This window comes from Plenodomus lingam, assembly GCF_022343315.1.
Source record: "Plenodomus lingam strain CAN1 chromosome Unknown contig_17, whole genome shotgun sequence".
NCBI classification, from domain to species: Eukaryota; Fungi; Ascomycota; class Dothideomycetes; order Pleosporales; family Leptosphaeriaceae; genus Plenodomus; species Plenodomus lingam.
This window is the reverse complement of record NW_027093934.1, coordinates 1038550-1062742: the sequence shown is the minus strand read 5'-3', so window position 1 is coordinate 1062742 and position 24193 is coordinate 1038550. Positions and strand designations below refer to the sequence as shown.

Here is a 24193-nt window from a genome sequence, read left to right as displayed (position 1 = left end):
CCTTACCAACTATAGTACCTAGTAAGACTAATTTACTCTACTGTCAACTGCTAAGCGCCAGTGGCCTACCCCTGTGCTGACCCCTCGTGCGAGCAGCGAAATTAGCAACGATAGTGGGCAGTCAAGCTTGCAAAGCCTACCTGTCGATAACTTTGTACGCGGCTGTACCTGCGGTAGTGCTCTCCACGGCGCTGATGTGAGCTTGGCTACATACTTGATAGCCTGTCTCCATGGCGCCACCGACAATAACCGGTTGCAATGTTGGTATGCGAACACCATGGCCAGCCTCATGTCCACTGCTGCTGTCGTGGAGAGGGACAAGTCACACAGGAACGATACATAGCTGCGAGTGGCGACTTTATAGCTGAAGGTCGTAGGGGTCAGGGAGCAAAGGCGGAGGCGACAACAACGATAGCTCTCTTTTAGATTTGCCCCCCCCCCGCTCACCCCTGACCATACTGAATGTATTTCAGCTGCTTGCTTCGTGCACTTCCTATGGCTCCGGTGCTATGCGACACAGATCACACTGCTCTCACCGTCCGCCGCGCCGCGCCTAGACCCATCTATCTATTCAAGGCCCCATTTTCGACCTCGTCTTCTCCGAGGCGATTACGCCGTTATAGCCGGGGCTTGCGGTGAAGGACTATAGAGGTAGGTAGAGCGTCGAGATGGGAAGAAACCGAATGAGCAAATCTCAACACCGGTGCAATCGGACATGAGGAAAGCGTCATGCGTTGTGTGTGTGTGTGTGTGTGCCACCAGTAGGAGTAGTAGTGCACCCCCCTACCGTTACTCAAGCACGCCTCGCACGTGACCAGCCACTCCAAGTCATCATAAGATCCGTGCCACCACAGCGTGAAGTTTAACACCACCGGGACGGATGAACATTGCCATTGTCGCTAAAATAGAAGCCGTATAGCCATGCAACCCTAGACGAAAAAGAAGCAAGCAAAATGCGAATAGATCGACATTGCAAAGACAAAATGTGCCACAACGTCACTCCACTGTTTCTCCATCGATAAACATGGCCCAATGTGCGAGGACAGTCCATGCACATGGACAATAGAGACCTCTGGTAGCGCAAGTATAGTATTTCACGTTGCTCTTTGACCTTCAGGCCAGTGGCACCGCTTCTACACCTTTAACAATATACTCACCTCCCATTGTGCTTCACCATCCACCACGTCCTACGCCGCCAACCCATTCACCCCGAAACCACCCTACCCCAGCAAACAGTAGCACAACCTACAGCAATCCCCCCAGCCACCCATCCCCACCGGCTGAAAAAAAAACCCCTGCATGCAGACATGCACGACAGATGTAGGTACACATGCATATACATGCAAACGGCAAGCAAACCCCACCCACCATGCATATCGATAAACAAACACGTTGCATGCTGCACGTTACACGTTACACCAAACCCATGCGCTCTGTTGCACCATGAGAGTTTTGCGGTGTTTGGAAGTTCGCCCTTGCATTCTGGGTGTGGTGGTGGAGTGGAGGGGGCGGTGAGGAACTGGATTTTTGGCGTATGGGGGATAATGGAGGTTGGATGGATGGGGCGAGGGAAAGGTGATATGAGGTCGAGTGTTTGGTGTTCGATTCGACCTCTTGTATGTGTATAACCCATACACAGACGCGCCCAAACTCCATGCTATGTAAATGTATAATGCTGCTTATATAGATCTGGGGTATAACACGGGTGCTCATGACGAAGAAGCATTAGCCACACAGCTAACCTACGCATCTCCGTATCATACCATCGTAATCACATACCCGTCCATGCTTACCATGCATGACTTCCTTTGCTCTAGGAGGATATAAATCCCCCATTCTCTAGTACTTCTTCGCCTCCATACCCTCGGGCGGCTCCGGCACCACCGTCTTTTTCCCCACATCATTCCAATCCGTACTCAGCACTGTGCCGCCACTCTCTGAATAACTCTTCATCATAGCCCTCTGCTGTTCCTCCGAGGCCCCCGCATACAACTTCTTGAAGAAGGCAGACGTCTCATCACCCTCAATCTCGTCTTTGTCGTTGAGATCTGCTTGCACCACTGTATCCCAGTTCTTGGGGCCCGACTTGGAGGATGTAGGGTATGCGGGGGCAGAGGATGACTGGTTGGTTTTGTCGGAGAGTATGTGTGACTGTAGTGGGGATTGATTGCTCGTTTCGTCTGGGACGATTTCGCGGTCGGATTCTAGGGTGCGCCATTTTGTGCTGGGGCTTGCTTTGCGCAGGGTGATTTCGACTTTGTTGGGCGTGACGCGGTAGGTTGATTGTGTGGGGTCGATGGAGGCATAGAGGGGGTCGGCGGTATAGCTGTAGTCTGACGAGGAGCCGCTGACGGGGAAGGAGACGAATAGGGAGTCTTTTTCCATCTCAACCGTGGTTGACTCTTTGGGTACACCTTTGGCAAGAATGTTGATAGTCACACTCTCGTTGTTCTGGTACCAGTCATACTTGATCTTGTTGATTGGTGTAGGCACGACGGGTTTGGGCGTATCCGCTGGTGCTTCCGTCTTTGTCGTATTCGTCGATGGTGCTGGCTTGGAGGCTTGGGTAGCGCTGGGTATCTCTACTTCCGGCACCTTCTTGACTGTGACCTTGGCTGCAAGGTCTTCTGGAGACAAGTCCTTAAGCTTCGCTGCCAGCTTTGTGCTCCAAATTGGAAGCATCTTGTCTTTTTCGTCGAGTTCCTTCACTATATCCAGGACAAACTGAGCATCTGCGTAATGGCCAAGATGGTAGAGTGCCATAGCGCGTCTGAACTGTGAGTCCTTGATAAGTTCGCGAACAGCACGCTTGTGCGCGAGAACAACGGCCGTCTCAGCGTCGTTGAGAGCCTCGGTATATTTGGTAGATCGTTGATAAGCTGTAGAGCGATTGATGTAGTACTTCACGGCTGTCGCGTTCGAAGAGAGGGCTTTCGTATAATGCTCAATAGCTTCGTCATATTTGTTCGCGTTGAGCGCCGCATCACCTTTGGCTGCTTGGTCCATGGCGGGGTACCGGTACCGGTCGTTGATGGATGGGGAGACAAGTTGTGTTGCGGGGGAGGGTATGAGGAGAAGTATAACTCTCAGATTGCAAATATACAAAGTTAACAGTGATGGAAGATAGTAGAGCGCGCGCCGCAAAAGAGTGGTGTACTTTGTAGTAGAATATATCAAGCGACCATGGAACATTCTATGCCGGCCGCTGAGATCCAGGGTCCACCCCCCAAGATGACGCTAACCGGTTGGTGCATTCATCCAAATCTCCCAAACGGTCAGTCAATCATCCTTGCACAGTCACAAGTACGAGGCAGATACACGGATAACAGAAATTGTGCGCACAATCAAGTTCATGCATGTATTCCTACATCAAGCTCAAGATCAAAAGAAAGCCCTGCGCCGGCAATGATAGACATGGTATAAGAAGGACCTGGATAGCTGCAGAGCCAACGCCAGAGCAGGCCTTGAGAACCACAAATGAAAAATGTCAACTCCTAACATCTGCTTGGATCCTCGAAACTCGCCCACTGGCTTGGTGAGCCTGGCTCGGTTCCTCTAAAATACAAGCATAGCGCCAAAGAGAACACTCGCAGCGACCATGCCCATGAAGCGTAGAGGAATGTCAACGCTAGCGGCAGCAGAAGAGCCGCCACTGCTGTTGCTACCGCTGGCAGCACCAGGGGTAGGTATGCGAGTGGGGTTTCCAGAGCCAGGCTCAGCGGTGTCCTCACTGGGCTCTCCGGCGAAGTGAGAGCCATCGCCATCAAGACCGGGACCCGTGCCAGCACCCTCATCCATGAACTTCTGCGCGCCACGGGGCATGGCAGGGAGGTCAGTGCTTTCGACCTCCCAGTCTTCAGACTGAGCAGGGCACTCGGAAGCAGAGCCAGTGGACTTGAAGCCGCCGTCGCCTCGGGGGTTGGCAGTGGCCTCGTAAGCATCCTTGAGACGGTCAAAGTCGCCGTTGGGGCTAATCTTGCCGTCGTCGCCAACCTCGACCAGGCCGTAACCGTTGGGCTCGACAGTGTACTCGTAGACGAGACCACCAGAGTAGACAGCGGTCATGTTCTCGGAGTAGAGAGCAGCGATCTCACCCCAGTCACGCCTGTTGGTGATGCAACCGAATTCGGACAGGAAGATGGGCTTGCTGTAGTCCTTGTAGGTCTCGACCTTGCGGTCCCAGCCAGATTCGGTGAACGAGGACGGGTCGCACCAGGAGTAGTCGTTGAAAGCAAAGAAGTCAGAGCGGACAGAGTCCTCACCGCAGTTGAAGTAAAGTGCCTGCTGTTCAATGTTCTCCGACACATCCGCAGCAGAGTATCCGACAGGGATGATGCGGTCGTGGCGGTTGGCGATGTACTGCTTCATGTCACGGGTGACGGCCTTGATGTAGGGAGCGGCGTGGGTGTTGTTCCTCTCGTTGATGACCTCGTTACCGGAGAAGAAGAGCAAAAGGTTGCTGTATTTAGCGAAGGCATCGATGGTGGCGAAGACGCTCTGGAGGTAAACGTCGTTGTAGGAGCGGTGAAGAGTGGCAGCGGTCTCACGGTTGAGCGAGTAATCCGGGGTATTGGCATCAAGTGCCAGGTAGATGCCGGCATCTGCAAGCATCTTCATGCCCTCGTCGTGATTCTGGGAGTTGTCGACCGTGTAGACACGGATCGTGTTGATACCGAGCGTCTTGAAGTTCTCAACATCACGCTTCAGACCCTCAAGATCAAGGAGGGGATCCTTTGCGTCTGCAGCACCACCTGTAGATTGCGTCAGTACTCCCGTCTATCTATATTTCCTCGACGTGACAGCGTACCTGGCTGGTAGGCAACACCACGCATGTAAAATCGGTCATCGCCCGCGAAGAAGGCGTTGCCCCTAACCTCAACTGGGACCAGATCTCCATTGGACTGGCGACGGACGACACCGGCGAAAGCTGGAGCAATCGCTGCTGCCAGGAGAGACAGCACAAGACCGGACTTCATGGCTGCAACGGTAACGAAAGTAGACGAATTAGTAGAGAAGTAGAAGAGCGCAAAAAACTGTCTGGTTTAACGAGTGACGGGTAAGTAGATAGGGAAAAAGGTCCACTGATGAGAATGATCAAGCGGAAGGCATTGAGAGACTGCGCAACAACGGGGATGGAGGAAACGTATATGAAGAACCTAATTTCTTGGGAGCCTCCGAATGCTAACACGGTGGGACCTGCCAACCCCCATCGCCGGTCTGAAGCCAAGTCGACGAAGGTTGGCATAGGCTGGGAGTATGGCCACTTCGGCGGAGGACCAAGAGGCCAAGATGGATCGTGAATTTGAGAGTGCCGCGCCCAGCCTTGGTCAGGGGGCGACAACGCCAACGACTGGCGGGCGAGCGCCTTTGAGGAGGGCTGACGGGCGATGTGCACACGCGTTCATTGTCTTCGCCGCTGCCGAACACAGCCTCAGTGGGTGGACCTCGATCGCTGTCTAACAAGACAAGACATTTGGAGTGTGACGGGGCACATTGCTGGTGTTGCAACTTGCTGCCAAGGGCAAAAATGAGTGAAAGGAGGATGAAACACCAGAGCGCGCTTGGTGGGCCTGTGCGCACTGGCAGAACGATCTCAGCAATACCTACTGGCAGGGAAGAGAAGGATGGCCGAGTAATTACGAGCGACAATTGACGGCTTCCTTGCGGCCACATCGAGACAATGCAGCCGAATCGTCGCGCTTGCTCTGCTTTGTGTTTGAACTTTGGAGAGTTGTGCTGATGGCGGGGTGCAGTGCCTCTTTGTCGATGCTGACCCGCCTCTCCCGTTGGCGGCCAGGCGTGCGCGCCGGCGATTTTAAAGGATGAGCCAAGAAGGTCTCCTGAAGGGGGGAGGGGAGGGCGCATTGAGATGCTGCTTTGGATGATACAAACATGCATCACACAGCGGCTTTGGATAGGTTACCTGGCCCTGTCACTGACTTGGTGCTGGCTTCAGACTGGCAGTACCGGTAGTCGACATTTGCATGCTTTATATATAGTACACGGAGCATACTATGGACATGCCTGTGGGCAGCCGTCGCAAACAGGCTCGGCGAAATACCCATCGCCCAAGATCGTAATGGCAATACGAATCTGCGCGTCTGACATCATGCATATCATGCATGGTAGTCACTCGAATCTGACCGCGATCTAAGATGTGGATGGGTTGCTCCTTTGGTTCATGTCTATCAATCTACACATTAGCACCTACTCTCTCTCTCTCTCTCTTTCCTTCCAAAACTTCTCTCAACCTCTGCTTTGGTCTTTGCGCATTTCTTCAAGAATTCGTCCGTTGTCAGCATGTCATTTGTCGAGTACTTGGCAATCAGAGTTTCCTCCACCACCCTTCGTAGACTTGCAACACCGTCCCTGGGTACAATCTCCCACTTCTCTCCATCGCGAACATTGAATAAGATGATTCGCGGAGGTATTGGTCGATTGTGCTTATGGATCCATAGATGGGCGTAGACGCACGCCTGTATTGCATGCTGGAGCGATAGCTGAGCAACAAACTTGATCTCCCAGATTGAGACGTAGTCCAGATCTATTTCATCTTTACCTCGTTTTTTCTTCTTTCGCGTCGGCCTCGGCAGCGAAGTACTTGGAGCTTTCTCATAACGAATGATATCCGCCCGTCCCCGTACAGAGGTAGTCTGGTCTTCGCCTCCCAAGGGATTAGCCATACGAAATTCCTCTTCTTCCAATTTGACTTCAAACTGCAGCATGTCTGCTCTGGGGAATTGAGCTTCTAGTCGTGTCCTAGCTGCATCGAGGAAAGCATCAAGCCAGTTGAATGGATGTCCCTTCATTTGTAGATATCGGGACCTGTACCCTGAGACTTTCGCATCATATCTGCATGCTTCACGACAGAGCCATATAGCCTGTGCTTCAGTACCAAGTGGGAAAGAATGTTGCAGTGACGATTTCTTCGTTACTGCAAGGGTGGTAAGAGTACCCAATAAGGCGTGCTCGTACGCTGCAACTACGGCAAGTCCGTTCAAGTCGCTGACAGCCTCATGGTGCTTCTTAATGGAGTTTGTGACGACTGTCGATGGAGCATCGATATGTAAGCTATCCGGAAGGCGTGGCTGGACTTGGTGAATCTGGAGATGTTTTGCACATATGCTTTCAATCACTTCATCGAGGATGTGACGAGACATGTCTGATGCGTAGGCACTGACTGGGAGAAGCAGACCTAATTGCAACGGACGGCCTGGAGGAACCGGTTCTGGCATCGACTCTTCACCTTTGAGACTGATGAAGTCGGCAGTCTTGTGAAGCTCCTCAACATTCATAAAAGGCATGGGGCCGTTTCGCTCATGATGCACCACGACGAGCTGTTCGCGTGCGCGGGTCAGGGCCACGAATGTCGTATTCGGGCACGTATCGTCCGGGAGGTCTCGACCGAGGAATTCAAAGTATCCAGCGTCAGCCCCGTAAACAATGACCAAGTCGCGCTCGTTCCCTTTGAATTGATGATATGTGCTCACGGCGACCTTGCCCTGCAAGACCTTATCATCCAACGGTACATCGTCAGCGGGGGGCGTTGCAACCAGTATACCATTATCAGACAAATAGTTGGCTAGCTGGACAAGTTGTTTGTTCTTTTTGGCAAAAGGTGCTAGGATGGCTGTACGCTCAGGACCATATTTGCGAATCAGCGGAAGCAGGTATTTGCTGACGCTATTTACATCAAATGTGTCCCCGTATATGTACAAAGGCTTCGGTCCATTGTGCGAACCGACAATATACTGCTCGCCGCCCAGAAAGACGTTGTTCACAAACGCACAAGTTTGATGACTTAATCTGAAGCTTTTGCTGAGAGCCAAGTGAGTCCACGGATAAGGCGATAGAGAACTCATAGCAGCGGAAGAAAGACTTAAATAGCGTGCGTCGGCGCCTCTGAACTCATAGATGGCTTGTCGTTCATCGCCAAGTACAACGATCTGGGGAGTCTTGCCACCCGCTGCCTGCGTTACAGCTGAAATGAAGGCGCAGATCAACCAGAAGAGATCGTCGGTACAATCCTGGAGTTCGTCCAGTATGACTATCTCGTAAGGGTCACCAGTCCAAGCAGGTATATTCCCCTTCAACCTTAATGATCGCAAAAGAGCGTCGTTGAATACGTCGGTAGAGAAAAACTTGCGAGCCAGTCCGTGGAACGTGAAGGTACCACTCCCGGGATATGCGGATAATCGACGAGCGGTATCAAGTTGCAGCCGTTTGGAGTACGTTATGATGACTACGGGCTTGTTTGGATCCGCAGCAACGATGGCCTCCGCCGTGGCCGTCTTTCCGGCGCCCGGACGGGCTGAGACCACAACGTTCTGTGTACGACACAACTCTACTATGGCCTGTTGCTCGGCGGATGGGATGAATGCTCTCTTGGTAGCCGCACTGCTTTCCGTTGTAATGCTACGTACTGCACCCTGAGTAAGAAAGGGATGTAACTTGTATGTCAATTTGGAACTCCGTGCACAAGGTATTTGGTGAAATCGTTTGAGATGTGATCCGTCAACGATTGAAAGACGCCTTTTTCGTAGAAATTTCGAAACATTGGGTAAGAAGCGTCTTGGGGGTTGGCATTGGAAACAAATCATGATGTTGTCAAATGTAGAGCTTGCGCAAACTGTGCCAAATTGCAAAATATGTAAAGAAACTCGAGAAACTCATATGCGTAAAATCATCACGGCTGTGTTCGAGTGCGACATCTTGCTCGCCTGACGGAACGATTAAAGATCGATGGGGGGAGTTGGGAGCAAATTCAAAATTGAGATGGTGACGCGCCTTGACTGACTAGCTCATGCGGCTTTCCGCGCAGTCACGTGATTTGGCGAATTGTATTGAAATTCTACTCATTACTTGGGCTGCCCTCTTTGAAACCTCACTGTAGAATCGAACGTTGCTTTTGATGAACTGCTGGTGTTGGGGTAGTACTTTGGCATCATGTGTTTTCGTCGAGGCAAAAGTGTGTGAAGATTATGCGGGAATGGGGATCACAGCAAGGAAGAGACTTGGGTGGTCGAGAGGAAAAAAAAAGTGAGTGTATGAGTGTTGAGAAAGCAGACAATGGAGGCGACACTGCCAATTTTCTATTTCCTTTGGGTCCCTGGGGGTGGAAGGCCAGCTTGGTGATAAGGGTCACTAGGGATGGGGGGGAATGATTTGAGTGTAAATGAGGTAAATGAGGAGGAGGGGGATGTGGGAAGCCGGGGAATGGCAGAGTTTGGAGGAAAGTGGGTTTCGCTATGCCTTGAGGCTTGTGCGATGATTGAGCACATATAATTCTTGCTGTGGCCAAGTCACAGATAGGGAGATGGGGATGGGATGGTGTGGAAGATGTACAGCGACTATGGTCAAGGTATACTACATGTAGCTCAGAGCCACCAACATGACACTCCGTTCATCCCATGACTAAAACGGCCTTCCTCCCTCCATCCGCAAACCATCATCGCGCAACACCGTCACGCCATCGTCCAAGATCCCACAGAAACAAACCACCCCATTCTCACCTCCACCCTCACAACCCCAGAAATCTACCCACTCCCCTCCCAAAACTCCGCCGCGCCCTTGACATCATCCACACTCAGCAAATCCACCCCTTCATCCCACAGCGTCCTCCAAACCGCATTGCGCGTCCCCAGCGGCCACTCGGGCGCATTCCAATAACGCACCATGATCCCCATCTCATGCGCCGTCTTGACCTGCGCCCTCAACACATCCAACTGGTCCTCGCTAAACGCACGCCTACGCACCGCGCCAAACGCACGTGCGAAATTCGTCGACGCAATGGGTGCCACTGCCTCGGAGAGGTTTGCAAACTGCGAGGAGTTGAGTTGGGAGAGGGGCGCGTCGAAGAAGACATCGCGGGGCTCGGCGGCCAGCACGTCGGCCAGCTGGGTGTTTCCCGTGCCGATGACGGTGACGGGGTTGTGGCGGAGATTACCGTCTTTGAAGGTGGTGAGCCAGTCTGCGGAGCGCAGGGGTTCGAGGGCTTTGAGGACGGCAGGCCAGGTTTCGTCGGCGGCGGTCTTGAGATCGATGAAGAGGTAGAGGGTTTGTGAGGCTGAGGTGTCGAAGACGCCGTTTTGCTCGCCGGGCTGGGTGAATGGTGTTTGGGGGTTTTGGCGGTGTAGGGTGGAGATGATGGGCTGGATGTAGAGGGATTCGAGGGTGCGGCTGGGGGTTAGGGCGGAAGGGGAGTGGCCGACGTAGAGGGTGCCGTCGATGAGCCAGACGTCGGCTTCAGTGGAGATGCTGCCGTGGCTTAGGGCGGTATAGAAGGGTACGTCGCGCCAGTAGTCGTTGTGGCTGTGGAATGGTTTCTGTTGGGGGTTGGGTTAGTGGATAGGCTTCTTTGTATCGTCGAGGATGTATCGAGATGTTTTGTTTCCAAAGCTCTTCTGGTCCTGCTTGGAGACTTGAATTATCAACCCTCCAAGTATTACCATTTCCATCTCTTCCTTCACTACCCCATGCCCAATCCACACAAGACCCCTTACCCCTTATTTCCCCAATTGCAAAGCAACAGAACCCAAAAACGCAAACTCACCGGAACAATCCCCCTCGTAAAATCCGTAGGATACTTGTACCGATCTCCCTCGCCCACAGTCCCCTTGAGTATATTCTGTAGCGCATCCGAATAATGCGGTTGTCTTTGCTCTCCGAATCCCACAGCTGCCGCTCGACATGCAGCCCCCCAGTACAACGCCGTAGCTAGTATGTGCGTACGCATTGTATCTTTTTCTTTCTCAGTTCTTAATCCCCGCTTCTCTTTCTTCACTCTCAACTCGCTCTCCTCTTTCTCTTCTCCTATCCTCAATCTCCTCTTCTCTTGCTCAATCTCCAATTCCCAGTCCCTATTCTTCCTTCAAAGTTCTTATCCCTGTCTCATGTGACCCGTAACCCGTACGCTACAAATCCCACAAATCAATATTGCAGCTCCAAAAGCGTCGATTGAATAAACAGATGAATACCGCAAAGACCAGACGTACGCATGTACCTATGTATGTATACTATGCATGTTTGCATGTAGACGTCAGCCCTCCCTCCGCCGCCTCCGCGTCCCGCCCAATCACACGTGCGCATCCGGCGCGTGCCGAATGTGGGGGGCTGGGGGAACTCCGGTGCGGCTGGGAATACCGGTATGGCTAGGACGGATACAACGGATACGGGCTAGGTACACGTGCGCATCATCATCATCGTCTGTCAAGATTGCACATTCCATCCATCCCCCTCCTCCTCACCATCTGCACACCCGAAGCACCACCACATGTCGCATTGCAAACTCCAATCCAAGCCCGATGAAGCAAAAAGCGAGGAGAACAAAGTTAGTGCGGGGCCAAAGGGCGGATTTTTGCCAAATGTGATGTGGGAGCGAGGAAATGTAAATGTGTGGAGTAGGGATATGTGATGCGGTGTGGTGCGATGTGATATATGATATGATTTGATATGTTATGATTTGAGGGGGTTTTTTTTTGGAGGGGAAGGGTGGGCTGTGCGGTGAGAAGTGTGGTGTATACATGGCTCCGCAAAGTACAGAAAAAAACAACAACCCATATAAACCCCATGAAAAGATTTCACATTCAACGCCCAATCCATATCCAGACCATGCAAACCATGCAAGCCCTCAACACCCATCCAAGTTCCCATCCAAATTCCCATCCAAATTCCCATCCAAATTCCCATCCAAACTCCCAACACCCATCCAAACACCCATCCCAACCATCCCAACCATTCCAACCCACCGTATCTACTCCTCCACCAACGCCCCAAGAATCAAACTCTGAATCACAAACTCAGAACACGTCACGCGCACGCTCTGAGCCCCAACCTGCACTCTAACCAAAAGTTCCTCCCTCTCCTCCGCATCCTCCCTATCCCTCTTCCTCTTCCTCCCACCAGCACCACCAGCACCACCGCCCTTCTTCCCCCTACCCTCAGCCACCACGCCCGTCGACCCAAGAACCTGCGTCCCAGACAACTGCGCCGCAGCATCCAGCACGCTACTTTCATTATGATCAACGTACACCCAGTCCCAACGGGCATGAGCCAGCATCTCACTCGCATCCGCGAGATCGGCACACCGCCCAACACGAGCGGAGCCGAGGGCATGCGTCAAAAACACAAACGGCTGGCGTTTTTCCATTTCGCGTTTGGACCTGCCCGTCACGAGGAGCACGGTTTGGTTGTGCAGAAGGAGGGGCCGGTCTTGGAGGGTGGTGGAAAAGGTCAAGTCTTCGGCGGCCGGGTCGTAGCAGGCCATGGTACGGGAGCGGACCACGCCCTGTGGGTCGAGGAACTTGGATACGCCGGCGGGTAGGAGGTATTTTGCAAAAAGGAGGGCCCGGGCTGCCGTCAGCGAATCCTGAATCCAGCGGAGGTGGAGACAGGGCACGTTGAGCGCGAGTGCTTGGATGTACTTTGTGCTGCGCGAATGCGAGTCCGAGATGAGAGCTACGAACCCGAGGTCTTTGTATGCGGGCTTGAGGGTGAGTCCGACATTGCCTGGGGGAAATGATGCAGATCGATGTCGGCTTTGGGACGACGATGTTGCATCGGTCGACTCGTAGTCGAAAAGCTCATGAAAGCCTTGCTCGAGGACCATGCCCCCGTTCGACTTGATTGTCTTTGTGAGTGAATCCTTGTCAAAGTCATCCGCAGTGGATGTCAGCACAAAAGCCATGTTGGCAAATACTGCACTTCCAGAACGAGTTGTTGAAGCGACAGACGCAGCCCGAGCAGTCACACTCTTTAAGAACGAAGGTATCGCAGTACCCCTACGTGTGAATGAAGGCGTCATCATCGCCTCAGTGACAGGCGTGCCGATGTGAGAAGATTTAGCTGGCGAAGCAGGCGGCGAGAAATTGAACTTCCTGTCACGAATCCGGCTCCAGAGTCCAGTAGTCAGATAAACACTGGCCATGGGCACTGAAATCTGTTCTGTAGGCTGAGCTGCCTTTGCCGCTGGTATGCTGTCCCTTCGCTTTTCTTCCAAGACAATCGTGGCATGTCCGTAACGGTCCGTGGCAGGAAACTGCTCACCACCAAGGTCGTCAATCTTGTCTTTGAAGCCCACAACCACATAAGTATGCTTCTTCATTCCAGGTTCATCAACTTTTACATGATCTCCTGCACGAAGGTCCAGTGATCTAACATGCATCGCATCCATGGCTGTGGTGTTACCGTCATCGTAACGAATACGAAGCTGGCGCGAGGCAGTCCGGCCGATGCAAGTAGCAGGATAGTAATGGCTGCCGGGCCATGAGGCAAAAACTCGATTCGGAACAAGCACCTCGCCTAGAGGTAGTACCGACTCCTGCGACAGGCGTTCCAATAGTCGTTCAAGAGGCACAGCTAGTGGAGTGCTCCTACCAAGCTCATCTGGCGAGTGCTCTACATCAGGAATTTCAAGGTCTCCCTGCTTGTCATTCACGGTCGCTGGGGGCTTAGATGGTGTCACCGATGTCTTCTGTCGGCCCATCACAAACGCTTTCGATTTAGAAGGTGAATTTCCCGGCGACGACATGCTTTGCAACAGGCTCCTAGAGACTGGTTTCAGAGCACCCTCTCTAGCAGCTTGCAGCTTCGATGACCTCGGCAGAGTTTTGGCCTTGAGGGTTGCTGGCCTCGAGTACAGAGCTTGGGCATCTTCTCGGGCCTGAGCAGCAGCATTCGCGCCGCGTTCTTCTCTCAGTTGTCCGGATGCAGTAGGGGGCGTATCAGCTATTGGTACCGGCACACTTGATCTAGGTGGAGAGGAAACTGGTGGTTCGGACAAAACACTGCTTGCCGGCTTTGCTGGACTGCGAAACACACTGCGCTTTGTCTTGTAAGTTGTCTTGCGCTTCTTCAATGGTCGCGCAGGTGAGGATAGCAGCATCGTTGATCCTTCCTCTTCGTCGTCGAGACCACTTAGTCGTGGAATCTCCAAGTCATCTGCACAAGCTGACTGCTGAGTCTCTGGGAGGTTGTAGATGTCGTCGATCGAGCGAATGCGCTTGCCCGCCTCCACGATGAGACTGCTAGCCTTTTTGGGGCTGTGAGGGTTTTGTGGATCATGTTGGTAATCGGACTGTTCTTCTTGTGCAGTCTGAAAAGGTTCGGTGCTATTGGAGTGATTGGGCAAGTCGTTGCAGTTCTCATGAGAGTCCAAAGCCATGTTGTTTACAAAGGCCGAAGGCTGTGTCTCGTCTAGCGCATCGGTCTCAGGTATGGTATCCTGGCGTACCAGCCGAGGCGCTTCCTGGTCATCTTGGCTGCCCGATATCGTCTGGTCACGCAAGGCTCCCTGACGTGTCTCCTCCGCCTTGTCCTCCTCTTCCAATGTTTCAGATACCTCTTGGTCAGTCCCTAGATCCACCTTCAGAGGCTGCACTAGATCCATTTCTTCCTCACTCTCATCTTCTTTAGCATCTTCCATTGCCTTTTCCAGCTCCTCTTTGATAACAGGCAGATCATCTTCGTCTTGCATGAGGATATCGTCATTGTCTCCATCACTGCCACCAAGGACAGGCTCATCAGCTTCTCCATCCACAATACCTTCGGCATACTCATCGTAACCATGTTCATCATACACGAGATCGTCATCATGTGCCATCATTGGTGGGCTGCTGGGCACACGCCCATCTTCTGCTGTGATCACTTCCTCGTTATCTGCGACCACCTCGTCCGGACTCGACTTTGGAGGCATGGGTGGTATTGACGATGAGATGACCTGGCTTGTGTAACCAGTCTTAGTCGCCATTGTGGTTTGGTGAATACTATACTGGTTCTGTGATGGTGACGACGGGAAACGTAGCTGCTTGGGCGGTGGTACACTGTCGAAATCGGCAAGGACATCAGGTTGCGAATCCATAATGGCGATGGAATCTGCTGTACTCCGTGGCCGAAAGGCAGCCTGCGGTATTGACGGTGATGCGGGTGCTTGTAGTCGAGATTCTCGCTGAGGTTGTGAAGATAGTGTTGGTTGCTGTGAAGAGTTGCGAGAAGCTGGACCAGAGGGAGTACGATGTGGATGTGAGGAAGTCTTGGGCACTTGTACCCTATTGTCATTGCTATTGTGAGCTGCAGTGGCCCGTGCAGTGGTTAGTCCGTCGCGCTGGTGATTGCTACTGTGTGAATCCAACGCCTCTGGAGGTGAAAGTCGGTTCATGGAGTCATCGTCGACATCACATAGATCGCTGCCAATCACAGTGCGCGAGATTTGCGATTGGTCTGGAGAAGAGCAGTCTGCATTCACCTTTGGCTTTCTTGGTGTTCTTGACACTGTTGATGGGGCTGAGATGTGTGAAAGTGACTTGGCTGCTTGCTGATGAAGTTGTTTCCTAGCCATCCTCTGCTGCATTTGCCGCGAAAGATCCTCCCAACTGTCTTGTGGAGGAATTATGGTTATCTCCTCTCCATTGGATCCCCTGCGCTTCTCTTGCGACTGCTTCATGGTGACGTATTCTGTGCGCGGCTCGCTCGACGAGCGTAAAATTGGTTCAGACGCTGGAGTATCAAGGCGCAGGCCTTTGATGGGACTAGAGTAGGCTGGGCCTGGACTCGAATGCCGTACATTTGTGAAATTTGGCGAAGGCCGTGTGAAGACGACATCCTCACTTGCCCCACCTGCAACCGGAGAGGTAGGCGCCTGCGTATTATTCCATATCTGCGTGAGAGACATGGCAGGACCTCCTGAGAAAGCCACAGTGCCAAAAGTGGTACCAAAGGCTGAGGCGGACGCCACTGTGCCAGGCGTCGTGGTGTTTGTACGTGCCGCAGAGCTCATGAGCTGGCCTGAGCTGTCCCTCTTTCTGCCGGCCAATGCAGGTGTGTCGAACTTGAAGGGGCTGGTTTGCGCTACGCTATCCTGCGCCGATTCGCCCTGATCGTCTTCGACATCGATGACGGTGGGGCTCGTGATGTTTGCATCGTGGTGATCTTGACTGGACTCGACCACCTCGAGGTCATCGCTGGCCACGTCGTTTTCGTTGTCCTCGTCGTCGTCATGCTCGAGAAACAAGGACTTGGGAGGCGGCATCTGATTCTCCCGCCCCAGGACCGATGAGAGCGCGCCACTCGTCCATTGCTTGTGCATTTGGCTGTCGGGCTGCGTGTCGCCGGGCGCATCCATCGTGGCGCCGAAGGAATGATGCATTTTCAGGACGCCTGCGAATTGGGGGGTGAATGTTGTGCTGGTGGGCGCGCTGTTGTGCTTGGCGAGGGTGGGCTTGACATTTCTCGTCGCAGCCGCTCGTCGTGATGAAGGAAGAGGGGCAAGAGGAGGAGCGTGATCGGGTCGGGGAAGCGCGACGACCGGTACCACGAATGGTATTGTCTGCAGGGCTGTGGTGGCCTTTTCTAGAGGCTGCAGGACCGCGGGGGTCCCTGTCGGGTCCGCAGCAATGATGATGCCTGAGCAGCCGTGGCTCTCAGACGAGGTGGTGAAGTGCAGGCCTTGTTCACTGCCCAGACTTCGTTCCTGGAGAGCTTGCGATAGTTGAGATGGGTCCTGAGGCCGTGGCTTGCGTGAGCGGAGACGAGGCATCATGATCGGCACAGGGTTTCTTGTCTGTGCGTCCGAATTGGGGGGGATTGTTGGAGTGCGACCAAGTTGACAACTTACATTATAGAACGACTCTCCAAGCACAGTAGACAGCTGCGATTCTGCCATAGCAATTGCTTATTTCGCTCAAACCCCTCTCCAGACTTTGGTGTTGAGTGGCACCCCAGTCGTTTGTCTCACGCGGCTTCAGCCGAAGAACGGCGCGCCAATTAGCCGCGACGCGAATTCACGTGTCACTCAATTAGCGCGATGGCGACTCCATTGGGTAGGTAGTAGGCTACAAGCAATTCATCAAGACCATCTTCTTCGTGCCATGCTCAGTACGGCTTGAACCTCGCCTTCTCCTTCTCCTTCTTCTTCTCCTTCCGTTTCTCCTTTCGATCCTTGTCCTTGGCCTTCCTCGTGGGCTCAGTCTCGTCATCAGCGACCTCCATATCCTCATCTTCTGAAGCCTTCCAAGCACGAACAGAGCCATCCTCGCCACATGTATAGGTCGTATGTGTCTAAGTCATGGCGTTAGTGAGAATCTGCAATGATGGTCTTCAAAATTATTATTCAGGGCGAATGTCTCACTTACGTGTGTATCTGTGAATAAATCACGAACAATCTCCTCACCGTGTGCGTTGGGCAGTTGCATCTTGCCTTGGAGGTTGAAGCTGTAGTCCAGCGGTCCATTGTCGCCCTTGGTGATGGGTATGAGGTCGAGTTTTTGCTCACTGTCACACCATCAGCTCTTCTTTACGTCCCATGGAAATCAACTACATCATACCTATGCTTGCCAGCTGCGACATAGGGCTGCCTACCCATCCAGTGCATGTCTACCAGATACTCGCATCCTAGTGCCTCCCTTACATCGCCCAAGACCTTTGGACTTGGCTCTTCTTCCTCCTCCTTCTGACTCTGCAGAGCGTAGAAGCTCACAGTCTCATCAGTACCGAGTGCATACATGTCTGTGCTCGGGTACATGAAGCCTGCGTGCGCGGTAGCAGAGCCGTGGTTGATGACTTGATACAGCGCGTCATCTTCTTCCGCAATAGAAGTGTCGAAAATGTTGATCAAGCCATCCGTACTAGAAGAGAGAAGGAGGGTCGGATGCGCAGGATGTAGTTGTAGTGAAGTAACGGTGTCTGTGTGTGATTCGACGTAAGACCGTATTGGTGCTGCATGATTCCGTTGGTCCCAGACGTAGATGGGAGAGCTTTGAGGGCCATCTTCCGGATTTTCGATCCCAGCTGCCACGAAATGGTTGGCTGCGTCGCACACGATTGATGAGATGAGCTTATGTGGTGATTGCATCTCGAGGGCTTTGGTTTTGCTGCGCTTGTCCCAAAACCGGATGAATCCATCTCTTCCTGCTGTGATGACTACATTGCTGGACACGTCATTCGCCCGTTCGAGACAGGTGACGCTTTCATGCACCCGCTGGACATGACCATCTGATGTCAAGTTGGCAGTGGTGAAGTGTAGGCTGTCCGATGAGGTAATGTATGCTAATTGGTCGGTTGGCGAATAGAGTAGACCGTCTTGTCGAGGTGCGGTTGAGATGATGCGGTAGATGTAGGGGTTTGGTGAAATCCCAGTGTCAGTGCTGTAGCTTGGAGTGAGAGACGTCATGTTCAGGATCCACGAGCTGGCGCGCGTTGTTATGGGCTGAGGGTCAAGGTTTGGCGATGGGAGATGTGGAAGGGACAAGGTCGCTCGAGGTGGAAGAAAAAGTTTTGCACCACGACATTCGGCATGCAATCACTGTGCTAATCATCGCGTTCAATTGCGAACGAGTTCTGATAATCTAGAGACTTTACTTGATGACGTGACGTGTGGACATCTCCCTGGGTGTCGTGAGACGTCGCTCATGTTACAACATCCAAGCCTCAAAACAAGAGGCCACAATGAGCACCCATCAAGCCTTTTGAGCTTTATCAAGGCAGCGCCCAACATCCAGCATCCAAAGCCATAATTGTAACAGACATGTATCTAGCAAAGTCACATGCAATATGCAACATGCACCAAACAAAAAAAAAGTAATGTGGCCTTGATATGAAACTCGTGCAGCCACAACAAAACACAGACAAACGAGCGATTAATACTGGCCATTATTTCCCTCTCGGATCCCTCACGATATCCCAGTCCACTGACATAACGCCAGCAGACAAACAGGACGCATTGCCCAAACGAGTCAGCACGCTTTGCACCAAAAAAATGCAGGCGCTCATCGGCAGCAACATCGAGGTTCGTGAAAGAGAGAAGAGAAAAGCAGCCGCCCAGTCTTGACGCGCGAGAATTTGACGGGTGCGAGGGGAATCGAGACGTGACTAAGCAGCGTCCAAGCTTCGCTTTGATTGGTCCAGACAGGCGGGTCGATGTGGCTTTGTAAGGATAGACATGTGATTGGCTCATGGCCGACCTCGGGATTCGGAATGAATAGAAAGGGCTTGGCGGAAAGCGAGTTGGATCACCATAGTCGAACATCACCATTACCACTACCAACAAAACCACCACCACCACTGTCGGTGCTCACTCTCCCCACACCCCCGCGATTGCGACCATTCACCAGCAATGGCTTCTCAGCGCATATTCCAACTCGGCCTGCGCCGCGCCGCCGTGCCGGGAATAAGCGTGCGCAGTGTTGCTCAGAGGAGGTATGCTACCCATCACGTCACACTCCCTCCTACACACACGCAACACCACCCACCCTTCCCCAATAAACCCTCCAACTAATGCTAATCACTCAATGCCCCCCCAATAGACTCGCAGCAACCCACAACACCTCGCACAACGATGCCGCCGCCCTGCTCGCCAAACAACGCACTCGCCGCCCCGTCTCCCCCCACCTCAGCATCTACAAACCCCAAATCACCTGGTACGGCTCGGCGCTAAACCGCGTCACCGCTATTGCACTCTCCGGCTCCCTCTACCTCTTTGGAATCGCCTACCTTGCCGCCCCTTATACGGGCTGGCACCTCGAGACGGCGAGCATGGTGGCCGCCGTTGCGGCTTGGCCTGCTGCCGTCAAAGTCGGCGCCAAGGCCTTTTTTGCGTTTCCCTTCTTCTACCACAGTTTGAATGGCGTGAGGCATTTGTTCTGGGATGCTGGTATCGGCTTCAAGAATACGACGGTTGCGCGGACGGGGTGGGGGGTTGTGGGGTTGACGGTTGTGACGGGCTTGTATTATACGTTTTTGGGCTAGATGTGGGGGGAAAGCTGGGATGATTGCGTTGGGGATGGGACTGAAGAATGTCCATGGAAGAGGGTGGGTATGGCCACGGTGACGACCATGCAAGGACTTTTTCTGTCATGATTTTCTGTGACGAGGGGTGGGAGAGTTCCAAAGAACTTGGTGCTGATGAACGGATCAGAGTTGCAACTCTATGTACTATCTACCTTTCCATCAAAATTCTACAAAAACAACCCTGATTCACCCTTCTCGCGACATCTCAACAATAAGTTCACATTACTCCCCTCATTCTACATCTACCATTCCTTAGCACTTTTTCCTTTCCAGCATCTCCCATCCTTCACCAACTCCAATTCCCATCGCCAAGGAAACATCAACCAGCTTGCCAGATGGCAATTTTCCAGCATGCACAAGACAGACGATGACAAGGCGGAAGAAAAGAACAACCCGACATGTTCCACAACGGTCAGCGTGTCAACCCGTCACCCCGTCTCCACAGCACAAATACTGCATCACGTGAAACGCCGCAGACCAGCGTCGAAGCCTGCTTATGCCAAAGCGCTGGATTGCATGGGGTCAGACAGTTTGCTGCATGGTCTCCTACACGCCACCAAGGCACAGCGTGTCTTTTCAAACGCTGGATACGCGATACGACACGGTCTGCGATATATATGTATATATTAGAACTATCATCGTAACAAGGAAGGACATGTAGAATGCCCGGTATCGTTTTTGGTTATTCATGGCTTAGAAAAAACGAACAGAGTATTCATACCACACTATAAATATATCTGCGGTTCCTGTGTAAGAGATGGGACAATTTGCTGAACACGTTACATCGGGGTCGTGAATGAGATACAACAGGAGGGCACGGCCTTGAATGAAGAGATATCGTGATGTGTCATGAGCAAAGGCGGCGTAGGACCTTGAACAGCTAAGAAAAAATACGTATGGTAATTGGGTCGTCGAAGAAATATCATAGATGATGAGATCGGGTCGAAATGGTAATCTGTCAAAATCCAATTTCAAAACAAAAACGTATAGTCATCGGTGTTTCAAAGCAAGGGGAAGAAGAGTGGGGTTTCAGCAGTCAAATAGCGAAAAACCGGGGGGCAAATCACGAAAAATACTTTCCAAATTCACCTTCTTCATAAGCAAGGATGTCGGCGTTTGTGGAGCCTCCGGCCCAGGAATCCGGACATGTATACACAGTGACAATGACGCCACGGTTTTCAATTCCTATACTGGTCAGTCCTTGCTTCGGCTCGAATGGCCGGTAGGGGAAGCATACTCTGACACCGGTATCGACTATAGGTATGCACCTGCCAAGCCTCGTTGCGAAATAGACATGGGATAACGAGGGGAAGATTCTCGCGTGAAGTGGTGTGTGCCATGAGACCCAGGAGAATCGGGAGTTCGCCAATGAGGCCGCCATGGTCCCGATGATGGCTGATGGAAGTCGTGTGATAGATGTCGGGGAGCAATATCTGCGTCCATGTCTGGTCATCTCGTTGACAGCGCAACGTGTCGTGCTGTCCGGCATTTGTCAGGAAGGAGGAATAGTCATCGGGGGAGTGGTCGAATTTGAGTGTGTGCCAATCATCATGTCTCGGCGGCCTTATGGCATTACCCTTCAGGACCCAGAAGCCGTGTCCTCCGCCGTAGTACAGCGAGAACGTGCTATATACTGTGGATCCGCTGGGAAGAGCTGGTACCTCGTAGATGAGGGACCCGTTGCAGTACCAGTACTTCCCTGTAGCGCCAATGTTATAGATTTCGTGACCGGATCCTTCATATGAAGGCATCCATCTCCCGAAGTTGTCGTATCGACATTTTGCGCGCGGATTTCGATTGATCTCGTTGATCTGGAATATGTACGGGGGCTGCGGGGTCACAATTGTCAGAACGCCGCATGTACCGAGAGACTGAAAGACACACCGACATAGCTCATTCGTCAGGCAGATCTATGCAGCAAAACCTGGTTCGACGATCGCATCTGGCGATATTGTGCCGTTCAAGAGCCTAGTTGGTTGTAGACCTCCCGGTTCCCAAGATCAGCTATCCTTTATCTTGCAGCCCTCATGCGGCTCTGCTGTCTTGTCACTTGCTCGTAGGTACGGCATGTCGTGCTGATAGTCAGCCGACTGAGTTGGCAGTAAATTGAAGTGGGGAGTGACATATCAAGCCGGCTTGTGATAAGCCGGCCGTCTTCCAGTACGGGGGTGGTGTGTGGAAAGCCTGCTCGAGGTGCAGCTGCAGAAAGACACACGATAGGATATTTGCGAAATTCCCTTGTCCCATCTGTGTCATGCCATTGATAGCCCTAGTTCATATTAGCATATCGACACATATTGAGACTGACTAGTTCACACGACAATACATACGTTGTTTATTGCGAAGGGACTGACCGGAGAGTCTTGCATCTCGTAGCATATCGATCATCGAAGTGAGGAGCTCATAATTTTTCGGGAACCACGCCGGGAGAAATTGGCTCAGGTGGCCACTGCATGCGGCATGTGCCATTGAAGAGAAGCATTGTGGCGGGCAACCATGGATGACGCCTGTTGTAGTGTCATAAACTTGCATGCAAAAGCAAGCGGTCCTTGTCATCCGACCAACCATTTGCACCCGCATAGCGCCTGCCCAGAAATGTACGAGTGTTGGCCAGCCCAGTGAGCGATCTCTTCCCGACTTGCTGTTATCAACAGCAGCTGGTGGGGGGATGCGGAGATATGGTTCCGTTCGAAGAGTGGCGTAAGGCTACTGCTATGACTGAAGGATGCTGTTGTAATGGGAATGTGCTACGAGTGTCGTAGCGCGTGCAATGACTTCCTCGATCTGGTGGATGTGATGTGATCCTTCGGGCTTGATCGTACAACCGTCATGAGCGCTATTGTCCATTTAGATGGGCGGCAGTCGTTTCGGCCAGGAGAGCCAAAGCGACGAACCCAGAGACTGCATGGTTCATTGTGACAGGATATAGATGCGCCGACTCCGGCGGTAAGAATGTGATGCGGCTCTGCTCCATACGAGAGGGGTTAGTTATAAGCTGAGTACTGGCGTCGTGATCGCTCTCCACAGGCGCTTATCGTATTCTTTGACAATCCGAAGCGACCGCTCCTTGGCGACTTCCTGAGACGAGAGCTGGCGGGTCCGCTCAATCCAAGTGGTAAGTTGCAGACCTGCTATGGAAAAAAAAAAGTTGGTATTGTCGAGGCGAGGGTCTGTAAGAGTTAAATATTCGACATCTGATCGGCTGACGCACTTTGACACACCAGCAATACCAGGGCAACGTGTTGTAGGGCCACATGCACGATTGCCTACAGTTGCCTGCTTTTTTGTCCTTGAAAAGGCTAGACAGCTATAAAAAATTGCATTGCTGAGGCCCTGGGCGCTTCTCCTGATATACCCTCCGGCTGGGTCGGATCATACCGTCTGGCACCATGCCGCGGCTACAGGCTTGTTGATCAGGGGATGGCATGCAGTTTTGTATGAATCTTCTTCACCGGAAATCCATCCTTGTCGCCCATTGTTCTTCGTCAACTCCTATACGAGCAAGTTGTGCTGTGGAAAGCGGCTCACCGGTCAAGCTTGTAAACGGCATTTCGAAGCTGTTCGATACGACGAAGGTTATGCGCACACTACTCGGGCTCAAGCATGAGTTGGGATGACCGGCCACTGAACGTGGCGAAGCTCTCCCTGCAAGAGTCTCCTCCACTCATCGGCCCAGTGCTACCATCTCCCCATCTCAGGCGCACTGATAAGGCTGATTCCATTGTTCCTCTGCGGCCAAGCTCGGCGATGTACTGTCTGAAGCCGAAGTCAACGGATCCCTCGCTGTTGCTGGCGCCGAGCCTATGGCCAAGCGGGAAGATTGCACTTGATCTCAATTCATGGCATAAGGACAGGCGTGATACCACTGGTGGCGGGTATGATTGGCCAATAGCACACGCCGTACCACCTGGGCTCAACATCATGCTCCGCTGTAAGTTTTGATCATCAAATCGCGTAAGGACATGACTCGATCGAATGCTAATGATGACAGCGACTCACATGGAAACCGCAACAGAAGTTGAGGTCCTTGAAGAGTAAGATGCCTCTGGGTGTTGTGCCCCATAGTTCGCCGTCGCAATGTTCATCTGCCATGATCACATGTGCTTCTCAGAGCGACAGCGAAGGCCCTTATGTTGCAGTGATGGATGGAGATTGGCCGTCCACGACAATTGGGGGCGGCGCCCCTGGCATACAAGCACATGGACAATTCGTCTGCCACATCCAAAAAAGCAAATCGGCCTCCATGCTGCTCGTACACCCGAACTTGGCAGCGGTTGTAGCTGATGACACTGGACAAAGAGACCTCAGGCTCAGGTGAAAAAGCCAGGCATGTGGGAACTTGATCAGCACGTTCTGCCATTGGACACCATCTGGCTACAGTATGCTGACCCGCCCACGCCTCACAGCCATAACG

General features: G+C 52.5%; 11 protein-coding genes across 11 annotated transcripts; 3 read left to right on the top strand and 8 right to left on the bottom strand.

The window, feature by feature from the left end:
* Nucleotides 1-1839: 1839 nt before the first annotated feature.
* Nucleotides 1840-3006, bottom strand: IAQ61_003356 (uncharacterized protein; the record flags this gene model as incomplete). Its single annotated transcript, XM_003844963.2, has 1 exon — nt 1840-3006. One exon carries the CDS (start codon nt 3004-3006, stop codon nt 1840-1842), a length of 1167 nt encoding a protein of 388 aa, XP_003845011.2.
* A 117-nt stretch (nt 3007-3123) lies between these two features.
* Nucleotides 3124-4976, bottom strand: GEL1_1 (beta-glucanosyltransferase; the record flags this gene model as incomplete). Its single annotated transcript, XM_003844962.2, has 2 exons — nt 3124-4751; nt 4808-4976. 2 exons carry the CDS (start codon nt 4974-4976, stop codon nt 3556-3558), a joined length of 1365 nt encoding a protein of 454 aa, XP_003845010.2. The 3' UTR covers nt 3124-3555.
* A 114-nt stretch (nt 4977-5090) lies between these two features.
* IAQ61_003354 (uncharacterized protein) lies at nt 5091-5300 on the top strand (the record flags this gene model as incomplete). Its single annotated transcript, XM_066095942.1, has 1 exon — nt 5091-5300. The coding sequence occupies one exon, from the start codon at nt 5091-5093 to the stop codon at nt 5298-5300; it is 210 nt and encodes a 69-aa protein (XP_065954187.1).
* Nucleotides 5301-6200: 900 nt separating this feature from the next.
* IAQ61_003353 (uncharacterized protein) lies at nt 6201-8600 on the bottom strand (the record flags this gene model as incomplete). Its single annotated transcript, XM_003844961.2, has 1 exon — nt 6201-8600. The coding sequence occupies one exon, from the start codon at nt 8598-8600 to the stop codon at nt 6201-6203; it is 2400 nt and encodes a 799-aa protein (XP_003845009.2).
* A 936-nt stretch (nt 8601-9536) lies between these two features.
* On the bottom strand, nt 9537-10735 carry IAQ61_003352 (uncharacterized protein; the record flags this gene model as incomplete). Its single annotated transcript, XM_003844960.1, has 2 exons — nt 9537-10325; nt 10553-10735. 2 exons carry the CDS (start codon nt 10733-10735, stop codon nt 9537-9539), a joined length of 972 nt encoding a protein of 323 aa, XP_003845008.1.
* Nucleotides 10736-11752: 1017 nt separating this feature from the next.
* IAQ61_003351 (uncharacterized protein) lies at nt 11753-16534 on the bottom strand (the record flags this gene model as incomplete). Its single annotated transcript, XM_003844958.2, has 1 exon — nt 11753-16534. The coding sequence occupies one exon, from the start codon at nt 16532-16534 to the stop codon at nt 11753-11755; it is 4782 nt and encodes a 1593-aa protein (XP_003845006.2).
* A 332-nt stretch (nt 16535-16866) lies between these two features.
* Nucleotides 16867-18934, bottom strand: IAQ61_003350 (uncharacterized protein; the record flags this gene model as incomplete). The annotated part of the gene is made up of 3 exons (XM_003844957.2): nt 17319-18934; nt 17127-17265; nt 16867-17052 (listed from the first exon to the last, which is right to left on the bottom strand). Exons 1-3 carry the CDS (start codon nt 18161-18163, stop codon nt 16867-16869), a joined length of 1170 nt encoding a protein of 389 aa, XP_003845005.2. The 5' UTR covers nt 18164-18934.
* Nucleotides 18935-20001, top strand: IAQ61_003349 (uncharacterized protein). The gene is made up of 2 exons (XM_003844955.2): nt 18935-19188; nt 19296-20001. The coding sequence occupies exons 1-2, from the start codon at nt 19106-19108 to the stop codon at nt 19735-19737; spliced, it is 525 nt and encodes a 174-aa protein (XP_003845003.1). The 5' UTR covers nt 18935-19105; the 3' UTR covers nt 19738-20001.
* Nucleotides 20002-20842: 841 nt separating this feature from the next.
* Nucleotides 20843-21669, bottom strand: IAQ61_003348 (uncharacterized protein; the record flags this gene model as incomplete). The annotated part of the gene is made up of 3 exons (XM_003844954.1): nt 20843-20964; nt 21017-21608; nt 21664-21669. 3 exons carry the CDS (start codon nt 21667-21669, stop codon nt 20843-20845), a joined length of 720 nt encoding a protein of 239 aa, XP_003845002.1.
* Nucleotides 21670-22086: 417 nt separating this feature from the next.
* On the bottom strand, nt 22087-23206 carry IAQ61_003347 (uncharacterized protein; the record flags this gene model as incomplete). Its single annotated transcript, XM_066095941.1, has 3 exons — nt 22087-22420; nt 22531-22742; nt 23135-23206. 3 exons carry the CDS (start codon nt 23204-23206, stop codon nt 22087-22089), a joined length of 618 nt encoding a protein of 205 aa, XP_065954186.1.
* A 176-nt stretch (nt 23207-23382) lies between these two features.
* IAQ61_003346 (uncharacterized protein) lies at nt 23383-23817 on the top strand (the record flags this gene model as incomplete). Its single annotated transcript, XM_066095940.1, has 2 exons — nt 23383-23710; nt 23771-23817. 2 exons carry the CDS (start codon nt 23383-23385, stop codon nt 23815-23817), a joined length of 375 nt encoding a protein of 124 aa, XP_065954185.1.
* Between the last annotated feature and the right edge of the window lie 376 nt (nt 23818-24193).